The 19,796-nt window shown below is 35.0% G+C and overlaps 1 protein-coding gene across 6 annotated transcripts in view; it reads right to left on the minus strand.

Annotated features, from left to right (window-relative positions):
- Positions 1 to 19,796, minus strand: part of PPP4R3A (protein phosphatase 4 regulatory subunit 3A) — a 65,502-nt gene that overhangs the window by 31,422 nt on the left and 14,284 nt on the right. For all 6 annotated transcript variants that reach the window (XM_044665030.1, XM_044665028.1, XM_044665029.1 and 3 more), the window contains exon 2: positions 8,306 to 8,361. In XM_044665030.1, coding sequence (XP_044520965.1) covers positions 8,306 to 8,361 — 56 coding nt within the window. The remainder of the gene's footprint in view (positions 1 to 8,305; positions 8,362 to 19,796) is intronic.

Raw genomic sequence — 19,796 nt, forward strand, 5'->3', positions numbered from 1 at the left:
AGAACAGTGGAAAATATGTGGGTAATAGTGAGATTTAGGGTGTGACTATTCCTGTGTGTGGCTGAGGTAAAGAATTTAAAACTTCTTAAAAATTAGGAAATTAGAAAATTTGAGGGAAGCAATCAACACTGACATTGAAATAACTTAAAATAAGGGCCAGAGTTGGAGAGGATGGTAAATAAAGAGCCACATGCTTAACTCTTTAAGAGAGAGAATGTCCTGTGAGCTGGCACATAAGAGCCAATGATTTCAATTCAGAGTAGAAAAATTTTAAAGAACAAGTTTCAAGAGAAGTTGTTGAGATAGGATGGCCAAAAGAAATTCTGAAAGTAGCAGTGGGGAAAATAGGAATATTCTGATCCTGATATCAGGTGGATGTGTCTGTGCATGCATGCATGCATGCAAAATATCAACATGTTTAGGATCTCAAGGATATACTACATGAAACAAGATTTGCCTAATATATGAAAACAAACAAAAAACGAAAGCTCATAGACAACAGGATGTAACACCATGTGTTTACAGGTATACTGGACAGCTATAGCTCTAATTATGACAATGTGGATAATGGAAAATGAATGGGAAATATTGGTAGAGGAGAATACAATTATGTTACCTATATGCCAATAGGCTTATACCACAACTAGGCCATAATAGGAAACTTAGGATCAGAAGTAACAACATGATTGGTTACAAGGTTGCAAAAGATTAGATACATTTTGGGGGTTTTGTTTTATTTTGGCTTATCTGATTAAATTAAATTAAATGGAGAAATTTGTGTGATAGAATCTAAGTCAATGTAACAATATGGTTACTAATAATCACAAATCAGAAGACAAAAACCAAACAAAAAAATGATACAAAGGAAATTATGTGGTCAGACCTATCTATGCTTTAAAGAAATTATTTTGGTAGCTGTATGAGGGATGGATTAAAGAGGAAATCATAGTATTAGTCCAGGAGAGAAGTCAAAAGGGCCTGCACTATATAAGACAATACATCTTGTAAGAGGAAAAAGGAATGGATGCAGGAAACACTACAGATAAACTGACAAAAATCTGCAAATTTGAGTGGATATAGGGGTGGGAAAGGAAGAGTGATGGAAGTGAAAAAGAAAAACAAAAAGTTCTTATAATACTCTTGGCATTTCTTATAACAAATAATAAATATTCTACTACATTGGAACACCACAATTTTGTAGCCACTCTCTAAATAGATGGACATTCTTTTTAGTATCCTATTTACTACTACAAAAAGAGAAGAATTAAATATTTTTATACATATGAGTCCTTTTCTTCATTCTTTAAAACCTAGAGTAGCCTGAGGTGGTATCACTATATAAAAGATACACTATTTAAAGACTTTTGGGAAATAGTCCCAAATGATTTCTAGAGGATCCATTCATTCTCAAAGCTCTAAAAACAGTGCAATAATTGTTGTGTCCGTTTTCTCAAAGTTCCTAATTTAATTTTCCTTTTTTGGTCATCTTTGTCTACCTGATGGGCATAGGAAGGGATCTCAGTTACTTTAATCTTCACTTATCTAATTATTAGTATTTGATGCATTAAAAAACATAGGTATAAAAAAATAAAAAAAAATAGGTATAAAGTTTTGATTTCTTTCCTTGAGAATTTCCTATTCATATTTTTTAATCATTCATCTGCTATGGGAATGGCCCTTGATTTTATAAATTTAAGTCAGTTGCTTACATAGCTTGGATAGATGAGACCTTTGTTGAGAAAAAATGAGAAATTTGCTGCAAAGATTTTTCCCAGTGGTCTTTCAATTTTAACTGCAGTGGCTTTGTGCATGCAGAAATTTTTTATTTTAAATAGTAAAAACTGTCCATTTTATTGTTCTGTGATCTTTTCCACCCCTTTTTTCAAGTTTGTGAACCCTCTCCTATTAATACATCTGAAAAGTAAGTTTCTTCTGTGCTCCTCTTTTGTGTTCACTTTTATTTGTGTTCACTATTTATGTCCAAATCATCCAACTATTTGGATCTTACCTTTCTATACAGTGTGAATTCTATACCTACTTTCTGCTAAAATGCTTCCCAGTTTCCACAGAATTTTTTGTTGAGTCCTTATCCCAGTAGCTGGGGTCTTTGGATTTTATCAAATAACATGCTATTGATTTGCTCCTGAATATAATGTACTTAATTTGTTCTAATATCTGACTTCTCATCTTTAACCAGTACCAAGTTGTTTTGATTATTATTGCTTAGTATTATAGTTAGAAATTTGGTACTGTTAGACTCTCCCTTACCCTTCTACCTCTTTATTTTATTTCCCTTGAGATTTTTGACTTTTTTGTCTCTCCAAGGGCGCACAGCTTCTCCTAGACTAATCCAGTTTAGAGGTATATAGAACAGATCTTGGATTAAAATCACATACCCAAGAAAGGGAAAGGGAGGGAATGATGTCTTTCAGAAGAGCTAGGATCAGAGAGAGATTCAACCCAGAGAGGTCTCAGCCAGAATAACAACAATGAATTATCTAGGGCAGATCTCTAGATGACTTAAAAAAAAAAAAGTGAATAAGCTAGGTGATAGACACTGGAACCAAAAGGCCCTCCCTCCCCCAATCCCTACGGAGACCAATAGCCCCCCCAACCTCAGCACCTGTCCAAACCGTAAGACAAAGCCCCAGTAAAACCTGACAGAACATCAGGACTTTGTTGTCAGGCCCAGACAAATGACATCTCACATCACTGACCACTAAGCCTGAGAACTTCCCACCCTCAGAGATGTAGGTTCCCAACCCCCTTAGGGCTATCCAATCAATTGAACCCAAATAAGCACAATTGACTAGTAGAGGCAATCCAGGTTACCTCATTGCAGGCCACCACCCTATAAAAATCGCCTCCTTCTCCACCTCAGTGGAGACCCCTAGCCATCTGCAGGTTGCAGGCTCCCTCCTTGCTCTCCCTTCTTCCCTGCCCCCTTCCTATCCCACAATAAGGCCTTGCTGCATTACTCAATCTGTCTGTCTCATTTACCTTGGGTTCAACCCCCTACCTGAGTCAGTCAGATCTAATACTAGGAACGCCCAAACATACCTACAAGAAAAATCATGAAGAAAAATTGCTTTGCCATAAGATCAATTAGAATTCCTATCAGAAATGACACAAAAATGTTTAGATTGAGTTTAAAATAAATGAAATGAGAGTGCTAGACAATGTATTGAAAATGAAATGAGAGCTATGGAGAAGACATGGGAAGAAAATTAACAGCTTAGCACAAACACTACTCAAGTAACAGACCCTCTGAAAATCAGAATGGTCCTCTGATTCCATGAGACAGTAAGAAATGTTAAAACAGTCAAAAGATGGAAAAACAGAAGGATTTGCAAGGCATTGCCTATCAGAAACAACTAGTGGGGAAAAGAGACCAAAGAGAGATAATTTAAAAGTCACTGGATTACTTGAAAGCCATGAATTCCAAACAAACAAAAAAACTTAGATAATATTTCAAGAAGTAATGAAAGGTAATTGTCAACGAAAGGGCAAAGTGAAAACAGAATCTATTGCCCTCTCCTGAAAATAAACCTCAAGATAAAAATTCCTAGAAAAACCATAATTCAAAATCAAAGAGCTTTCAAGTAAAAGAAAAAACTCTGAATGCTGACATAAATAGTTGAAGTACAAAGGAACCAAAGTGAGATCATAAAGCTAAGAATAATTTACCCAATAAAACTAAGCATAATCCTTAAAAAAGAGAAAAAAGAAAGACTTTTAATGAAAAGAGGATTTCTAAGCTCTCCTTATGAAAAGACCTGAACTTGGAGAAATTTGGAAATACAAGAAAAGGGAATAAAGTATAAAAAAAAGTAAATGTAAGTGAGCAATTAGAAAGACTTATTAGAAATTAAAAATTAGAAAGAAAGGGCAAAATGTTTGCATTCTAATGAAAGCGGAGAAAGTATCTTAAGAGAAATGATAAAAAGTATTCTCTAGGGGCAGCTGGGTAGCTCAGTGGATTGAGAGCCAGGCCTAGAGACGGGAGGTCCTAGGTTCAAATCCGGCCTCAGACACTTCCCAGCTGTGTGACCCTGGGCAAGTCACTTGACCCCCATTGCCTACCCTTACCACTCTTCCACCTATAAGTCAATACACAGAAGTTAAGGGTTTAAAAAAAAAAAAAAAAAAAAGTATTCTCTAAGAACCAGGATGTCAGCAAGAGATACCTTTTTTTCATCAAGAAAATTGTAATACCATTATAAAATGCTTCAAAAGCCTTAAGAGTTGTATAAATATGAAATTAACAATGACTTCTTTATAGAATAGGTTTTGAGAGCTGAAAGAGATCTTAGAGGACCTTTATTCCAAACTAATTTTATAGATGAGGAACAGGGCCAGAGAAATGAAGTGATCTGTCAAAGGTTAAGGTGCTACTTAGTAGAATACATGGAATAAAAATCCAGGTCTCCTCACTCCTAATTCTCTAGCTATTTCCAGTGTATCATGCTTCCTTTTGTGACACAGAATTTCTCTTTTGAGAAATCTCCCATGACAAAACAGTGAAGTACAGGTGAAACATTACAGAGTGGTAACAACTAGATCAGCATGAACCTGGATGGGGAAGTCACCAAGTAGAGTACCAAAGGGCTTTCAACTTGAAGATCTATCCTATTTAATAAATTTTTTTAAATGCCTTGAATAAAGACAACAGATACACTTATCAAATCTACAGATGATAGAAAGCCAGGAGGAAATAATAGGCTCGAAGTTTTTTAAAAGCCTAAAATTGGGACAAAAATAAGCTTAAATTCAATAGTGATTAAAGTGATGCAATTAGCTTCAAGTAAATAAAATATACTTCTAAAAAGTAACTAATGCCAATAAGGTTTAAGGTTTATGCTAACCACAGGACAAGGCTTTTAGAAATATTACTGTAATATCAGACTATATTATTATTAATAGAAATTACTTTTGAGACTGCAGTATGACTTCTGATTTCTGCCAATCAGACTATATCTTGGAGTATTATGTGTAATCCTGGACTTACGAAGAACAAACTGAGTACTTGGAGGAGGAGCTTTTGGTTTGATATGGAAACCATGTCATACATAGTTAAGGAAAAGATAAAAGGTACTAGGACTGGAATAGGAGGTTAAACAATTGTCTCATTGTGCAGATAGGCACAAATTTACAAAAGGGCAGATTTCACTTCAAAAATGAGAAAAAACAAGAGATAACCAACAATAGAATTGCCTGCCTTATAAAAAAGTAAGCTCCTTGTTACAGGTCTCATAATCAAGCAAAGACTTGTCAAGGATCTTGTACAAGTTAGCACATTATACGGGAAATTAAAAGGAAAGACATTACTTTTAATTCTATGATTCTATTGCTTGGATGAATATTCAAAGGAGAGGCAAGGAGGAATCAAATTAATGACAAAATACTAATACTACATTTTCACAGCTTTGGCCATAAATTTCATAAATGAGAATCACACAGAATATAAACTAAAAGGATATGCACTATGTTTTCCTCACTTTGAAAGTCTCACAGAACATAACATAAAGACTTATTGCAACTTTTAAAGCTGCAAATTAACTCTACAGTGAACTATTTCTGTTAGTTTATTGCTAACGTCTTAGAATGCAGCAAAAGTAAATGGCGTTAGAAGTACTGAACAAATGATGCTCCTAGGGGAAAGGAAGACACGGGCTATATTTTAAATAGGTAAATTAAATTTTAGATGGTATTTATCAAACCATAATTACTACTCATACATTCCTACTCAATTCAATCTAAGTCATTAAATACCAGAAAATGAGCTAGCAAATGATATGGCAAGGGCTGCTATGTAGGTCTAGTACAACAGGAAGATATGTCCCAACACAAAATATATGCAAAATCAATTGAGGGGAAAAATTTAAAAATCATAATGTGGATATGAAGTTTCCTTGCTTATAACTTAGGCAAATTGTGAGATATTTGTCATGTGATGTAATCAAAAGTATCTCAGAATTGGAAGGAACCTTCTTCATAGCAGACACACACAGTTACCCTGTGATAACTATTCACAGAAGCTCATTTAACTAACCAAAACTAAAATTCAAAGAAAAAAATTGCTTTGGCAAATATTCATGCTGAAGGAGCAAAGATATTGTCCAACTAAAAAATTGTGAGTTGCGATACTATCTTTTCTTATTGCCTTGTTGCATAATGTCAACAAGTCATGACTGATAAGCCTCAATTCCACATATAAAACATGAATACTACTATAAAAGATGAATACTACTAACAATTTTTCACAAAGTTGTTTTGATTCAATTGAAACATTAATCAGTTCCTGTTGCATGCTGGTTGTTGGGAATACAAAGATAAAAAATGACAAGAGTCTTTGCCCCCAAAGAGCTTACAATCAAATGCGGGTGGGGCTGAGAAAAACAATACATGAAGAAGTATAATAAAAAAGTACAATGTGTCAGATGCAAAAGAGACAGTGTCAAAGTCTTTTAAGGAAATAGAAGGAAGAACACTTTCCCTTGAGGGGGAAACTCATGAAAGGCTTCACGAAGGATATGGCATTGAGTTGAGCCTTGAAAGAAGAAAAGAAATTCTTGAATAGGCAGAGACAAGATGAGACTTGATTGTGGGTTCTAATCATGGGGGGACAGTCTTCAAGAAAGCATGGAGGGTAGGTAGATAGCTAGGTGGCTCAGTGGATAAGAGAGCCAGGCTTAGAAATGCTAAGTCCTGGAGTTCAAATCTGACCCCAGAAACATCCCAGTTTTGTGGCCCTGGGCAAGTCACTTGACTCTAACAGCCTCACTCTACCCTACCTCTTCTAGCTTGGAACCAGTACTTAGTATTGATTCTAAGATGGAAGGAAAGGATTTAAAGGGGGAAAAAAGAATGCACAGAGGTAGGAAATCATGATAACACTGGTCAGAATGTAGAGTGCATAAGAGTATAAGTAATATAAAATAAGGTAGGGGTTGCACCAGACTACAAAGAATGAAAAAATTAGATTGTCAACATTTTTATAAAATGAAATAAGGATAAATAATAAATCTCAGGAAAAGTCTTCCTACTTAGTCAAATATAATGTCTATACTATCATTTATTTTAAATTTTAATTCCTAAAGGAGGACAGATCTGGTGAAGCAGGCTATTCACCTCCAAAACAAGGCAACAAACTCAGGGAGCAGAGTAAGAAATACTTTTTGGACATGATTAATACAGAATTTATTTTTTAACTATGCCTATTTGCTACAAAGAATTAAAAAATTTTTTTTAATTGGGTCAAAGTAAATAGAGAAAATCGGTTTTTGTTAAATGAAAAAATATGAAAACAAAACCTACATCATTGACTTTGTAAGGTAACTCAGGCTAATGGCATGGATACATGCACTTTAACATTATTAGATTATAGTAATTCCATTTACCTAGAAGAGAGGTATTTACTTCTGGACATTTATCATTACAAAGGTTTCTGATCTAATCAAATCAACAGTCAGCTCACTGAGATTTGTAGTAACATAACAGTGACAAAGGCTGCTATATTCTACAATATTTGTATCATCAATCAGCATGCCAGTCAACTTGAATTTTTTGGGGGCAAGAATTTAAGTTTTGATTTCTACTTAATACACATATGGATTCCCTTTAGTGCTCTGGAGAACAGCTTCTGCCAATCTCCTGTTTTAAGGAGTTTCTGAGAGATCCAAGTCCAATCTCTGAGCAGCTATAATACTTATTAGTAAGTACTTCAGTAGCTGCTTTATTTCTTTTGTCCAATAGTTATACCTATATAGAGTAGACACAGTGGTCTCAGTTGATAATATATCTTGAATATCAAGGATTCACTATTCGTTTGATATGGGTGCTTTTCTCCACTAAATAGATACTAGCCCTCTACCCCTAGAGTAAATGACTTTCAATAAGTGGCCTGTGGCCAAAAATTTGTCACCTTGCACTCAATCAATGAGTGTTGGATAACAGGCATACAAACCATTCCTGGATCAACACTCAAAGCCTGTAGCTTAGTAGGATTTCCAGTGTTTATTTCAGTCATGTAGCCTTAGAGAATTCAGGGTAATCATCAAACAAAAAGGAATTACCAGAGCAGGACTTTAGCAGAGAATCCAGAATATCAATTAGGTTATCCTTTTTTGGGGGAGTAGGGGTAAGGGGATATCATTTTAAATCTCAAACAGTCAACCCAGATGCTATAAATGCTAAACAGAAATTCTTTCCATATCAGCAAAGGTACAGCAATGATATGACCTAAACATTTCATGACAGCTGACTCAAGTAAGATGAGAAAAAGAAAATGAATTTCAAATATTACCTGCTGCTTCTGGTATGCAGTGTTAGGATTAATTTTGGACTCCAAAAGTAGAGAACCTAAAGTAGAAAAAAAAAAGTAAAAATTAATAAATACTGTGCATATTTCCTTCAATTATAATAAAGTCACTGTAAGTTTAGAATATATTTTAATAATTTATGTTCATTTTTTTAAACATTTATATAATAAAACATACAAAATCAGAAGAAATTAGCTAGATACCCACTTTACGTTATTTACATGACTAAATGTCAATGTAGAAACTTTAAAAATGCATATATTTGAATTTCCTTTTTTAAAAATGATTTGGTTTAGGCTCTAAAACTAGACATGGCCAAGTTTACCTATGCTCTCTGAGTCTCTTTTCCCTTTTAAAAGAGATAATACTTATATTAACTACTTAATAGAGTTGATAAGAGAAAGGTACTTTGTAAATCTCAAGTGCTATCTGTATTTTTCATTAATGATAAAGTATTATATTCTACAAAACAGAAAATATTAATTGGACCTCAACCTAAGAGGCTCAAGTAAAATCTAAAAGCATCATTTAACCTGATAAGTAACAGAACATCTCTATTCTAGATAACAGTTTAGCCAATGATATTTCATAAGAACTAAGTGTACCAAGTACATATTTTTGGCTCTCTAAAGCCTTGAAATAGTGACCATTATTTGATTTTTTTTAAAAAGATAATTTATATTAATTTTTACTTCTCAACTTCCTCTCTACCATAAAAGGAAGGAGGAGAGGAAAGAATCACCTTTAGACAACAACTTGACTGGTGGGAGAGAGGAAGCGAAGTATGCTTTACACTATATCCTAAAACTTCCAAAATACCTAGGGCTGGGAACTTAAGACAAAGTACAAACTATAAAGACTTGGTGACAGTTACCAAGTAGTGGGGAAATAGCTTTCTGCTGTAGCTGCCTAATTTTATCTCATCTTATTCTTAAGAAGAGTGCAGATTAGTCTAAAAAAAGATACTATGCATCTGGAACAATAGGAAGGAAGAGGTCTTCTGCTAGTAAACTGCTTCCCTTGAATGTTCAGACCCTGAAAAGGGTCTCAAAAGGATATGACTAGATTTCCTTAGCCAGTATTCTCAGATACTACAAATCCCACAGAATACCTTTCAATGGACATGTATTAAATGTCTAATGTATGGAAGGCAGTGTGCTACAAGTTGAATCTGTTAAGTTGAAAGCCTATAGTCTACTAAGGTCAAAAATCTATGTTAAACGTAAGACTAGGAAGTATGAGTAGGGGGCAAAAGAGAGATCCAAACATGCCAAGAAAAGCATGGAGGAGGAAGAAAACATTTTCAAATGGAGGCAATCAGAAAAGGCATCAGGATAGAAGTAGAACCTGAAATTAAACTTGAAAGGAAGAAGGATTTCTGACCGGAAGAGATAAGATTTTTCTTCATTCCAGGAACAGGAAAGCAAACTGCAAATGAAGGGCAACCTGGCTGTTGACTGGGTATATACATCAAAACATACTTCTAATCCTCTATAACTAGACTAGTCAATCCCCAAATTAAACTTCATTCTTAACTATCCTTTCTTTTTAGCCCTTAACCCAAGACCAGCCAAGCATTGTGTCCTATACTGCAATCTCTCTCTCACTGCCATCCTTTTCTCTCATCTCTTTTAGTAAATAATCAATATTATCATTGCTACTAGAAAGAATGTAACTCTTCTATTGGTCTATGGTTCCACTTAGAATTCCTGTGATTCTGAGTCTTACTCTACACAAAGGTTGAACCCTCTTTCTAGAATCTATGACTAGAAAAGAATGGGGAGTAGCCATGTTTATTTGGTCTTTATCACTACTTCTAGGAACTCTCCTCACCAGTCATCATCTTTGAAAAATTTTTCTTTTACTCCATTGTTATCAGCTCAAACTAGCAACCAATTTCTTAACTAAAACAAGATGTCTAACTAGTTGCTTTCATTTCATCATTTTCTCATTAAAATGTGGGTTCTAAACTGAAGCGGCCTGAAACTACTTCTCCAAAGTTAGAGGAAGTCAGAATTTGGGATTAGAAGAAACCTCGGAAGCCATCTAATGAAATATATATTGCACTATACTTTAGTAAGTAAGAGACATTCAGCCTCTTGCCTAAAAGAGAAAATTGTTATTTCCCAAAGCAGTCCAGTCCATTTTTGGAGAGCCATAACGTTATGAAAAATTTTCCTATAAAATTAATCAACCCTAAGTTTTCAAAGGAAGAAAAAATTCAAGCTATTACTACATTCTGAAAAAATTCTGTAAATCACTAAAAATTAAGAGAAATATAAATTAAAAACAACTCTGAGAAATTACCTCACACCCATTAGATTGGAAAAGCTGACCCCAAAAAAGGAAAATAAAAGATGCTAGAGGTGCTGGAAAAATAGATACATCATTCTGTTGTTGGTATAGCCATTACAGAAAGAAATTTGGAAATATGGTCCTAAATGATTAAAACTATGCCTGTAAATTTTGTCTTAGTAATACTGCTACTAACTATATTTCAAAGAGGCCAAAGAAAGAGGAAAAAGACTAAGCATAAAAATATTTATAACAGCTCTTTTCATGATGACATAAAATCGAAAACTGGGGGAGTATCTATCTAAAACAATAATTGTGTGTGTGTGTTGGGGGGTGGGGTTAATCAAGTCTAATTTGCCTCTATTGCTAAAGTCAAATAGCTCTTCATCCATAACCTAAACATTATGACCAGATGCCCAGCATTATACTGGATTCTCTACTCTCTCCAGATTTTCATGAAATTGTACTTTACATTAACTTCTTAGTTGTTCAACTGATTCTTCTCAATACTCATTCTCTTCTAGAACCTTCTACTGGGCTCCTTTTCTAATTTCCAAGTACATTCTTCTCTTAGCAATCCTTTTAGCAGTAGGCACCGTATAAATGTTTATTCTTTTTACTTCCCCCTTCCCTTTTACTTTTATGGACACCAGCCTAACCCATGGACTTATCTTTTGTTGCATCCAGTCTTCTCTTCTAAATTTGATTTTATGCATAGATGATATTGATATTCCTAAAAGATAGGTCTAACTATGTCACTCCTCTGTTCAAAAAGCTTCAGTGACTTCTTACAGACCTAGGGAGAAAATCAAAACCTTTTGGGCATTTAAAGTCCCTCACAATCTAGCTCCAATTTATTTTTTAGAACTGACCATATATTATGCCCACTCTCAACAAATTAGCCTGCTTCCATCTCCTTGCCTTTTGCACAGTCTTTGCCCTAGCACGAAATGCCTTCTCCTCAGCTATGACTCTTGGTCTTCTTAGCTCCCTTCAAGTTTAAGTTTAAGTGCCACTTCCCTTTCCTGATTTCCCACTGTTATCTCCCTCCATAGTGTGTGTATGTATGTATGTATGTATGTATGTATGTATGTATGTATGTATGTGTGAACCCTTAACTTCTGTGTATTGGCTCCTAGGTGGAAGAGTGGTAAGGGTGGGGAATGGGGGTCAAGTGCCTTTCAATCCACTGAGCTACCCAGCTGCCCCCCCCTTGGTATATTAATTTTGTAAACAACCTATATTTGCTCATCTGAGTAATTTTTATCTACTAAGTATGTAAACTTCTTAAGATCAAGGATTATCTCAATTCTGCATTTGTATTCCTAGTGCATAGCACAATTCTTAAAAAGTGTTTAAGAATACATTAACAGCATGTAGAGTTTAAGGAACTGCCAATGGTTTTATCTGCATGATGGAAATTATTATTTTTAAAAACTATTTATTGCCAATTACATGCTATAACAAATTTCCACAAAAGTTTTCCTTAGTTATGATCAAACTTATCTCCCTCCCTTCCCCCTCCTGGTGCTGGCAGTCAACTTGATCTGGGTTATACATGTATTATGTAAAACTTATTTTCATATTTTTCATTTTTTGTGAGTAATGTTATAAAACCAACCCCCTCCCACATAAACCTAAATAATTGAAAAATCATATGCTTTCATCTGCATTCTGACTCCAACAGTTCTTTCTCTGGAGGTTCATGTCATTCTTTGTCATAAGTCCACCCAGATTTGTCCTGGATCATTGTATTGCCAATAATAGCAAAGTCTAAGAAGATTATTATTAAAGACACTATATAAAATACTTTAAAATATTCCCGTCACCAACTTTCTCTTGGTTTGAAGGCAAGAATTTGTCTTTTGAATGCAATCAAAGGAATGAAAATAAAGTCTGACATCTATTAAAACATCAATCTTTTAATACTTAAGATTTCCCCCCAGGTTTATTAGTAATTAATCTCTGAACAGAAAAATACTGAATTTGTTACAATGTGTAACTCTCTAGGACAGGAGATCAATTTCAACATAAGGGCTCAACAAGTTTGTAAGATTGCAAAACAAGTCACTAGCATTGTGCATTGAACATTTGAAAAATGAAGAAAGGCTAAAAGAATAAATCTTCCTCAAAAATCAAATTAATTTATTATTAAAATTAAATGCACAATTTGGCAGTCTTGGAAGATATTTCATTATTCTAAATTAAAATTTTGTTACCCTAATTGAAAACAGGAGAAAAAGTACATCATCAAATTTTAAAACAAACAAAAAACTTCACTAGCATAAAAACTGATTATAACCTAAACTTAAAACTGAAATTATTTAGCATCTATAAAATCAACTGAGGTTCTATGTAATGATGGGAGAAGGCGGCAATAACAGCTGGGGATGGAGGATGAAGAGGGGGCTTTAGGAAAGATCTTTAGAAGGTAGCACTAGAGGTTAAAGGTATAAAGATGGTAGATGTGTTGTATATAAGGAACAACAAGGACAGTAGAGTATGTATGGGGAAATAATGTCTTATCAGTCTAGATGAAGATACTGCAATACTTTTGGTCATAAGAGAAGCAAACAGTGTTGGAATTATTATAATAAATTTGAAATAAAACCAAAACAAAAGCTATAGGTTATTGTTAAAAGTTATTAAGATTTAAGTCTTCTGTTTCTCTTTATGTAGGGAAATGCTCATGTTTATTGATATTGACATTTTCATAACAATAAGGAAAACATTTTAAAGTCCATTATGAAGGTCTATGGGAAGAGAAGTAGTCACTGTAAAAGTTGAATCAGTAGGCCCTGATAATTAACTCAGAAGAACTGAAGGAAATTCCACAACCAAATTTCTAATGGAAGAGAATTGGGTGAGCTAGTGGAAATGCTGTAGATAGAATGAATGAAAAGATTTTGGATTAAATATGCTGGGTTTTAAAAACAAGTATAGAGGATTTCGTTCTAAATCAATGCTGCTACTTTTTCTATCTATATGATTTTAACAAATAATTTAATATTTCTGGTTTAGTTTACTCACCTATTAAAAAATATGAGGGTATTCAAACTAGATGAGTTCTAAGGTCCCATACAATTCTAAAACTATAACTATATGAAAGAAATCCAGGGAAAGATTTGTTAGCAAAGCAGTCAGAAATGCCATTCTCAAACTAGAGTTTGGGACTGGAAACAAATTCTGGTATGAGAGACATTAAGTCTTTCCAACCCATACCTCTAATTAGTTGCCAAGAGCTACTGATGATTCCACAGCATCTCTCACATTTGAGAAATGTTAACATTAGCACTAAAAGGGATATTAAAGATAATTTAACCTTTTTATTTTATAATTAAAGAAACTGAGGCCCAAAGAGGTAATTAAGTAATTTGGCTCAAGGTCACACAAGTAGTGAAAGACAATATTTGAATACAGGTCATCCTACTCCAAAGCTGGTGCTCTTTTTATTGTCCCTTTCCCCATTCCAAATGCTAATAACCACATCAGGTCACTCCCATCACTACTGCTTTTACTTTTCCAATTAAGTCTCCTAGTTTTCCCATCTATCATTATACAGTAGTCAAAGTAATCTTCCTAATATAGAGGGTCTGAGTGGTGCACTCTCTTGCTCAAAAAACTTTAGTGGCTCTCTACTGCCACTGAATATAATACCAATACCTAAGTCTGTCGTTCAAGGCCCTTCAAAATCTGGCTTTTACCTACCTATTCAACCATATCAGATACATTCTCCTTTTGCATACACTCCAACTGCTGTTTTATGACATTGTTATGACCTCTTCTGTCATGGCAACTTCTCTGATGCTATATCTGGGACTGGAATGGACTCCTCCACTTTCATCTCTGCCTACTGACAGTTCTACTTTTCCTCTGAATAGCTCAGGTACAACCTGAAAGTTCCATTACATTCCTGGTCTCCCAGCTAAAAGTGTACCCCTCTCCATCTTGAATTTTTCAAGCCATAATCTATTTGATCTTTTCTATGTGCTTAAATAATTTTCCTAAAGCACAAAGCTGACAATGTCACTCACTCTGTGCAGAAACTTCAATAGTTCTCTGTGGCCTCTAGGATAAAATATTAAATTTCCCAGTTTGGCACTTAAAACCATTTCCAAGCTAACTCCAACCCACCTTTCTAGGCTTACTGCCCATTATTCTTCAGGAACATAGGTTGCAGTCACAGATGCCCATTTACTTTCCCCTGAATGTGGCCTTTCATCAGCCATCTCCATACTTTTTACAAAGCTGTCATCTATCTCTGGAATGCATCACTTCAACTTTGCCTCTTAGAATTCAAAGATCCTTTCAAGATTCAGCTTATGTGCTACAGCCTAAATAAGTCTTTCCTTATTTCTCTAGTTGCTAGTTCTTCCCCTCAAAATTATCATCTGTAAGTGTGATTCAGAGGGCTGATCCCACCATTCAGCAGACAGAGAGAAGACTACCAGTGTAGCATGAGACATTCATTTTCAGATATAGCCCTACAAAGGTCCTGTTTTTCTTTATCTGTTGCAAGTGAATTCTGAGGCAGCAAAAGTCTTGGGAAGTGACAGGTGCAATAAAAGGTATTATCAATAAAATATTTTAAAAAGAAAAAATCATGTATTTTTTAAACCTGTTTACATATCACATTCCCCCAATAAAAAGAATTTAAGATCCTTATTTACTTGCTCACATCTTACCCCACTAAACTAAAAGCGCCTTGAGGTGGAGGCCTAAATGATTATTTATCTTTTGTACCCCTTACACATAGTAAACATTTAAGTAATATTAAGAATTAAAATAAAACACATCAAAAGGTCTAGGTCTTTTTTCAGAAGACTTCTCCAATCCAAAGTATTCTATTCTCTTACTGCATATGTTCTAGACATTCATTTTTCTATCTGTTTTTTGAACAGGTATCCATCCTAAAGTTCACTGCCTTAACTTTAATCCACTCCCAATAATATACAAAGGGATGTTTTTGATCCTAATACCTACAGACTAAATTTGCTAAAAAAAAAAAAAAGATTTCTCAGAGATTTAGCCCATAACTAAGATTAGTAATACAATTGATACTACAGAAGTGCGCACATTCCCTAATTTACATATGTTCATTAAAGACATTGCCTCCCAAATTCAAAGTTACTTCTCTTGCCTGCCTACTCCCCTCAACTGTATTTAACACCCAGAAATGCTGATCCAAAGTCTTTTTCTATCTACTAATGGAACAGATCTCTTGGTTTTTTGATGTTCACATAAATGAGAGTTTTAGTCAAGTACTTTTTTCTTATAAATACATTATTTTCTCTTCTCTACAATGTTTGCTCTGGGTGCTTTGGGACTGCTCCCTAGTAATCATGAGGAACATGTTAAGATGAATTATGTACTAGTTTTGTTGTTAGAAAGACCTGGGTTCAAATCTACTTCTGATGATTACTAGTTAGGTAACCATGGGCAGTCATTCAATCTCTAAATCATCTCTAAGATGAGGGGATTTGGACTTGATGAGCTATAAAGGTCCCTTTTCCAACTCTAAATTCATGAACAAGGATGATTACAATACTAGCAATTCAGTTAAAGGAAAACCTTAAATTTCTAAATAAGACATAACAAACCAGTAATCAGTCTTTAAAACCCCTGAAAGTGTGCAGAAACCCATTCACATTCTACAAAACTCCAGCTATCTCAATTTTTTTCAAGATAGAAAATATTCAGAAGGTTTTCTATTTAGTTATTAGTATTACATACAACAACATTAATTTTTCCTGGCTTTAGCTGCAAGTACATAGTATTTCAGTTTTATTAGAGATAAGATTAGTTTGATTACTATCTAACATTTGTTTCTATGGAAAAATGTGTTCCAAATTAGAAACTTGGAGTACAATTTATAAGTTGTGGATTGCCTAAGAAATGATCTCTGTTTTCAAGAGTTCAACTAAAGAAGGAAAGGGATAACACACTAAGGGTCAAACTATCTTTTAAAAAAATGTTATTGCACAGTTGTTCTAGAGCACTCAATTCAAATTCTTTCTTTTGAATTCTCACATCTGCTAAAAAGCAAAGGTCAGCAACTTGGGAGACATAAAGCCTAAAACTGCATGTCACTTGGGAGCTGGATTTGCAAGAAAGATATATACATGGAGCAGCTGGGTGGCTCAGTGGATTGAGAGCCAGACCTAGAGATGGGAAGTTCTAAGTTCAAATCTGGCCTCAGACACTTCTCAGCTGTATGACTCTGGGCATGTCACTTAATCCCATTGCCTAGACCTTACCACTCTTCTGCCCTGGAACCAATACACAGTATTGATTCTAAAAGGAAAGGTAAGGGTTTAAAAAAAAAAAAAGAAAAGAAAAAGAAAGGCTCACTAAACAGCTGCTTTAAAAAGTTACTGATGGTGTTCCATTTTCAGCTCTCTGGATGTCAAAGGGTTATTAGCAATTAATTTTGAAATGCCTAGCCTTTCTGCAGCTGTTCTGAAACTGTCTACTGATGTTAGATGTCAGGATTATTGGAAAGGAAAACCATGACCTACAGATTTTGAAGGAAACCACGCAGCTATATATGCATGTTCCTCTGTAAAAAGCCCTGGACTATATCATCTGTAGCTGCATTAGTAGCTTTACAAGGTGACAGACTCCCACCATGCCCCTTTCCATGGATCCTTAACATCAGGCTAGAGAAGGATCTTATTTGTATTCCAGCATGGTTCTTCTACCAAACTACCAAAAGACAGACCCAGATATAAATTCTTCTATGGGCAAAATTTGTGCTTCTTTAAAGATGGTTAGTTTCAGAGATTTAAGGATGGGAGACAGAACCATTTCACCAATTTGGAGGTCATACAGTGATATGCCTTGTGCCTTCTTTTAATGCCTTTGTCACTATTCTTTCTGGTTGCCCTTGCCCAAGACATATACACTGTCAACTTTAAATTATTCTACTTTCAATTTGCAGAAAAGGAGACAAGGGTGGAAGGAAGGAAGTGAAGAGAAACCATGAATGGTCCAAGGTTGCTGCTGACTTCTACCCAGTAGATATAAGGAGAGATCCACAGGTGTTGCACATTACATGTATTTTGTACAGAAATTTCTTTGAGATAGCTCTCTGGGAGAAGTAGGAGGAAAGATCCTGGGGACAATTAGGATAATATAAAAATCAGAAGATATCAATTCTTATTTAACTTTAAAAATAAGAGAAATGCAAATCAAAGTAATTTTGAGGTTTTACTTCACACACAACAAACTGGCAAAGATGACCAAAAAAAAAAAAAAAAGAAAATTTATGTTGGCAGATCTGTGGGTAGAGAGGCATGTTAATACCCTGTTGGAACTATAAACTGGTCCAACCATTCTAGAAACCAATTAAGTATCATATGAATAAAGTTACCAAAATATCCATATCTTTTGACTTTAGAGATTTCCATTGTTTTAGGGATTCAACAGATAACTCAAAGAGGTAAAGACATAAAAAGAATAGATCCCATATATACTAATAATGTTCATAGTAGCATTTTTTTGTGATAGCAAAGAAGTAAAATCAAGGTAGGTGTCCACTGACTGGGGAAAAGCTAAATTAGTTGTTTTACATGAATTTAAGTTCTACTGTTGTACCATTAAAAAATTTAAAAATGTGATCTAATGTTACTGCCCTAGAGACTGTCCACCATTGCCATCAGAATTCTCTCAGGGAAAAGTGATAGATAAAAATAATCTTGTGTATTAGCCAAAATTGGCTCAGCAGGTTAAGACATGACAGCCTACATGAAGTTTGTAATTGTGCAAGGAAGTGAATTATCCAATTAGGAGGAAAGGCTCTTTTCTTTATTGTTTACAAAAACAATGTAAGGGCCTTGAGGTTATCTTGGAAAGTGGCTCCAAGTATAGAAAAAGGAGCAGATGGCTCCAGAATAGAGAATATTGAGACCAAGCTAAGAAACTTCCCTCTTCATTCCTAATGCTTCATAAGCAGAAAGCAAAGTTTTTTATTTTTAAAATGAGAGACTTTCAGCCAATATCACTGCCTGAAAAAAGTCAGGTTAATTATGATCCCCCAGTATCTGCTGCAAAAACTTGAAATTCCAAACTGACTGAATAATGATCAAGAAATATAATGAAAAAACACTAATTACTTCTTCCATTCAAAAACTGTTGAAAACCATATGGAAGAGAGCTGCCAAAGCCACCACCAATGAAGGCATAACATTCCATAGTCTCCCCAAGTGGATTCTGAGAAGGGCCACAGACATGTGTAGACTGCAAGACTTTCTGGTCATAGGTAGCAAGAGTAGAAAACCTCTCTTCCCACCAAGGTCCCAGGGTACTTATAAATTCACATGCTCCCTATGGGGGCATCAGCAAGCATAGTAGCAAAGGATAGATTAGACTAACTAGATGTCCAGGATGCTGATGTCTCTTGAATTCTACGGAGAGATTATATGGCAATAAGGTCCAGCCCTCTGAACACAAAAGATTGGGGAAGGGAGTTGGGGGGGAGGGGAGGAGGGAGAGGAGAAATGAGGAAGTAGAAATCAGTGTAGGAACTCTGACAAGGTGAGAACAAACAATGCTAACCAAAAGTGCAGCAGGATGCTGAGTCTGGCCCTAGACTAAAAGCCCCAAATCAGAAAACTGAAGCTGGACAGATAAGGAAAACACCAACTAAGATCAGAAGAAGAGAAAGTGCTAAATAATCCTTAAAATAAAGGATTCCCTGAAAAGAAGAATGAGGGGAGAGGTGGGACAAAGAGAAATTAATGATTCTATGAGAGAGGAAGAAATAAAACAATAAAATTAAAAGACTGAAAAATAGAAGGAAAAAGAAAAGTATCTGCTATTGAAAAAAAAACAACCTGGAAAATAGATCAAGGAGAAATAATTTGAAACTCAAAACTAACTGAAAACCATGATTTTAAAAAACCTAAAGGGGACAGCTGGGTGGCTGAGTGGATTGAGAACTAGGCCTAGAGACGGGAGGTCCTAGGTTCAAATCTGGCCTCAGACACTTCCCAGCTGTGTGATCCTGGGCAAGTCACTTGACCCCCATTTGCCTACTCTTACCACTCTTCTGCCTTGGAGCCAATATACAGTATTGACTCTAAGACAGAAGGTGAGAGTTAAAAAAAAAAAAAAGCCTAAAGGTTGTATATTAAGAAAATAGAAGGGAATGACTGGACAAATTATGTTATCTGTTGGTGA

This window comes from Gracilinanus agilis, chromosome 2, assembly GCF_016433145.1.
Source record: "Gracilinanus agilis isolate LMUSP501 chromosome 2, AgileGrace, whole genome shotgun sequence".
NCBI classification, from domain to species: Eukaryota; Metazoa; Chordata; class Mammalia; order Didelphimorphia; family Didelphidae; genus Gracilinanus; species Gracilinanus agilis.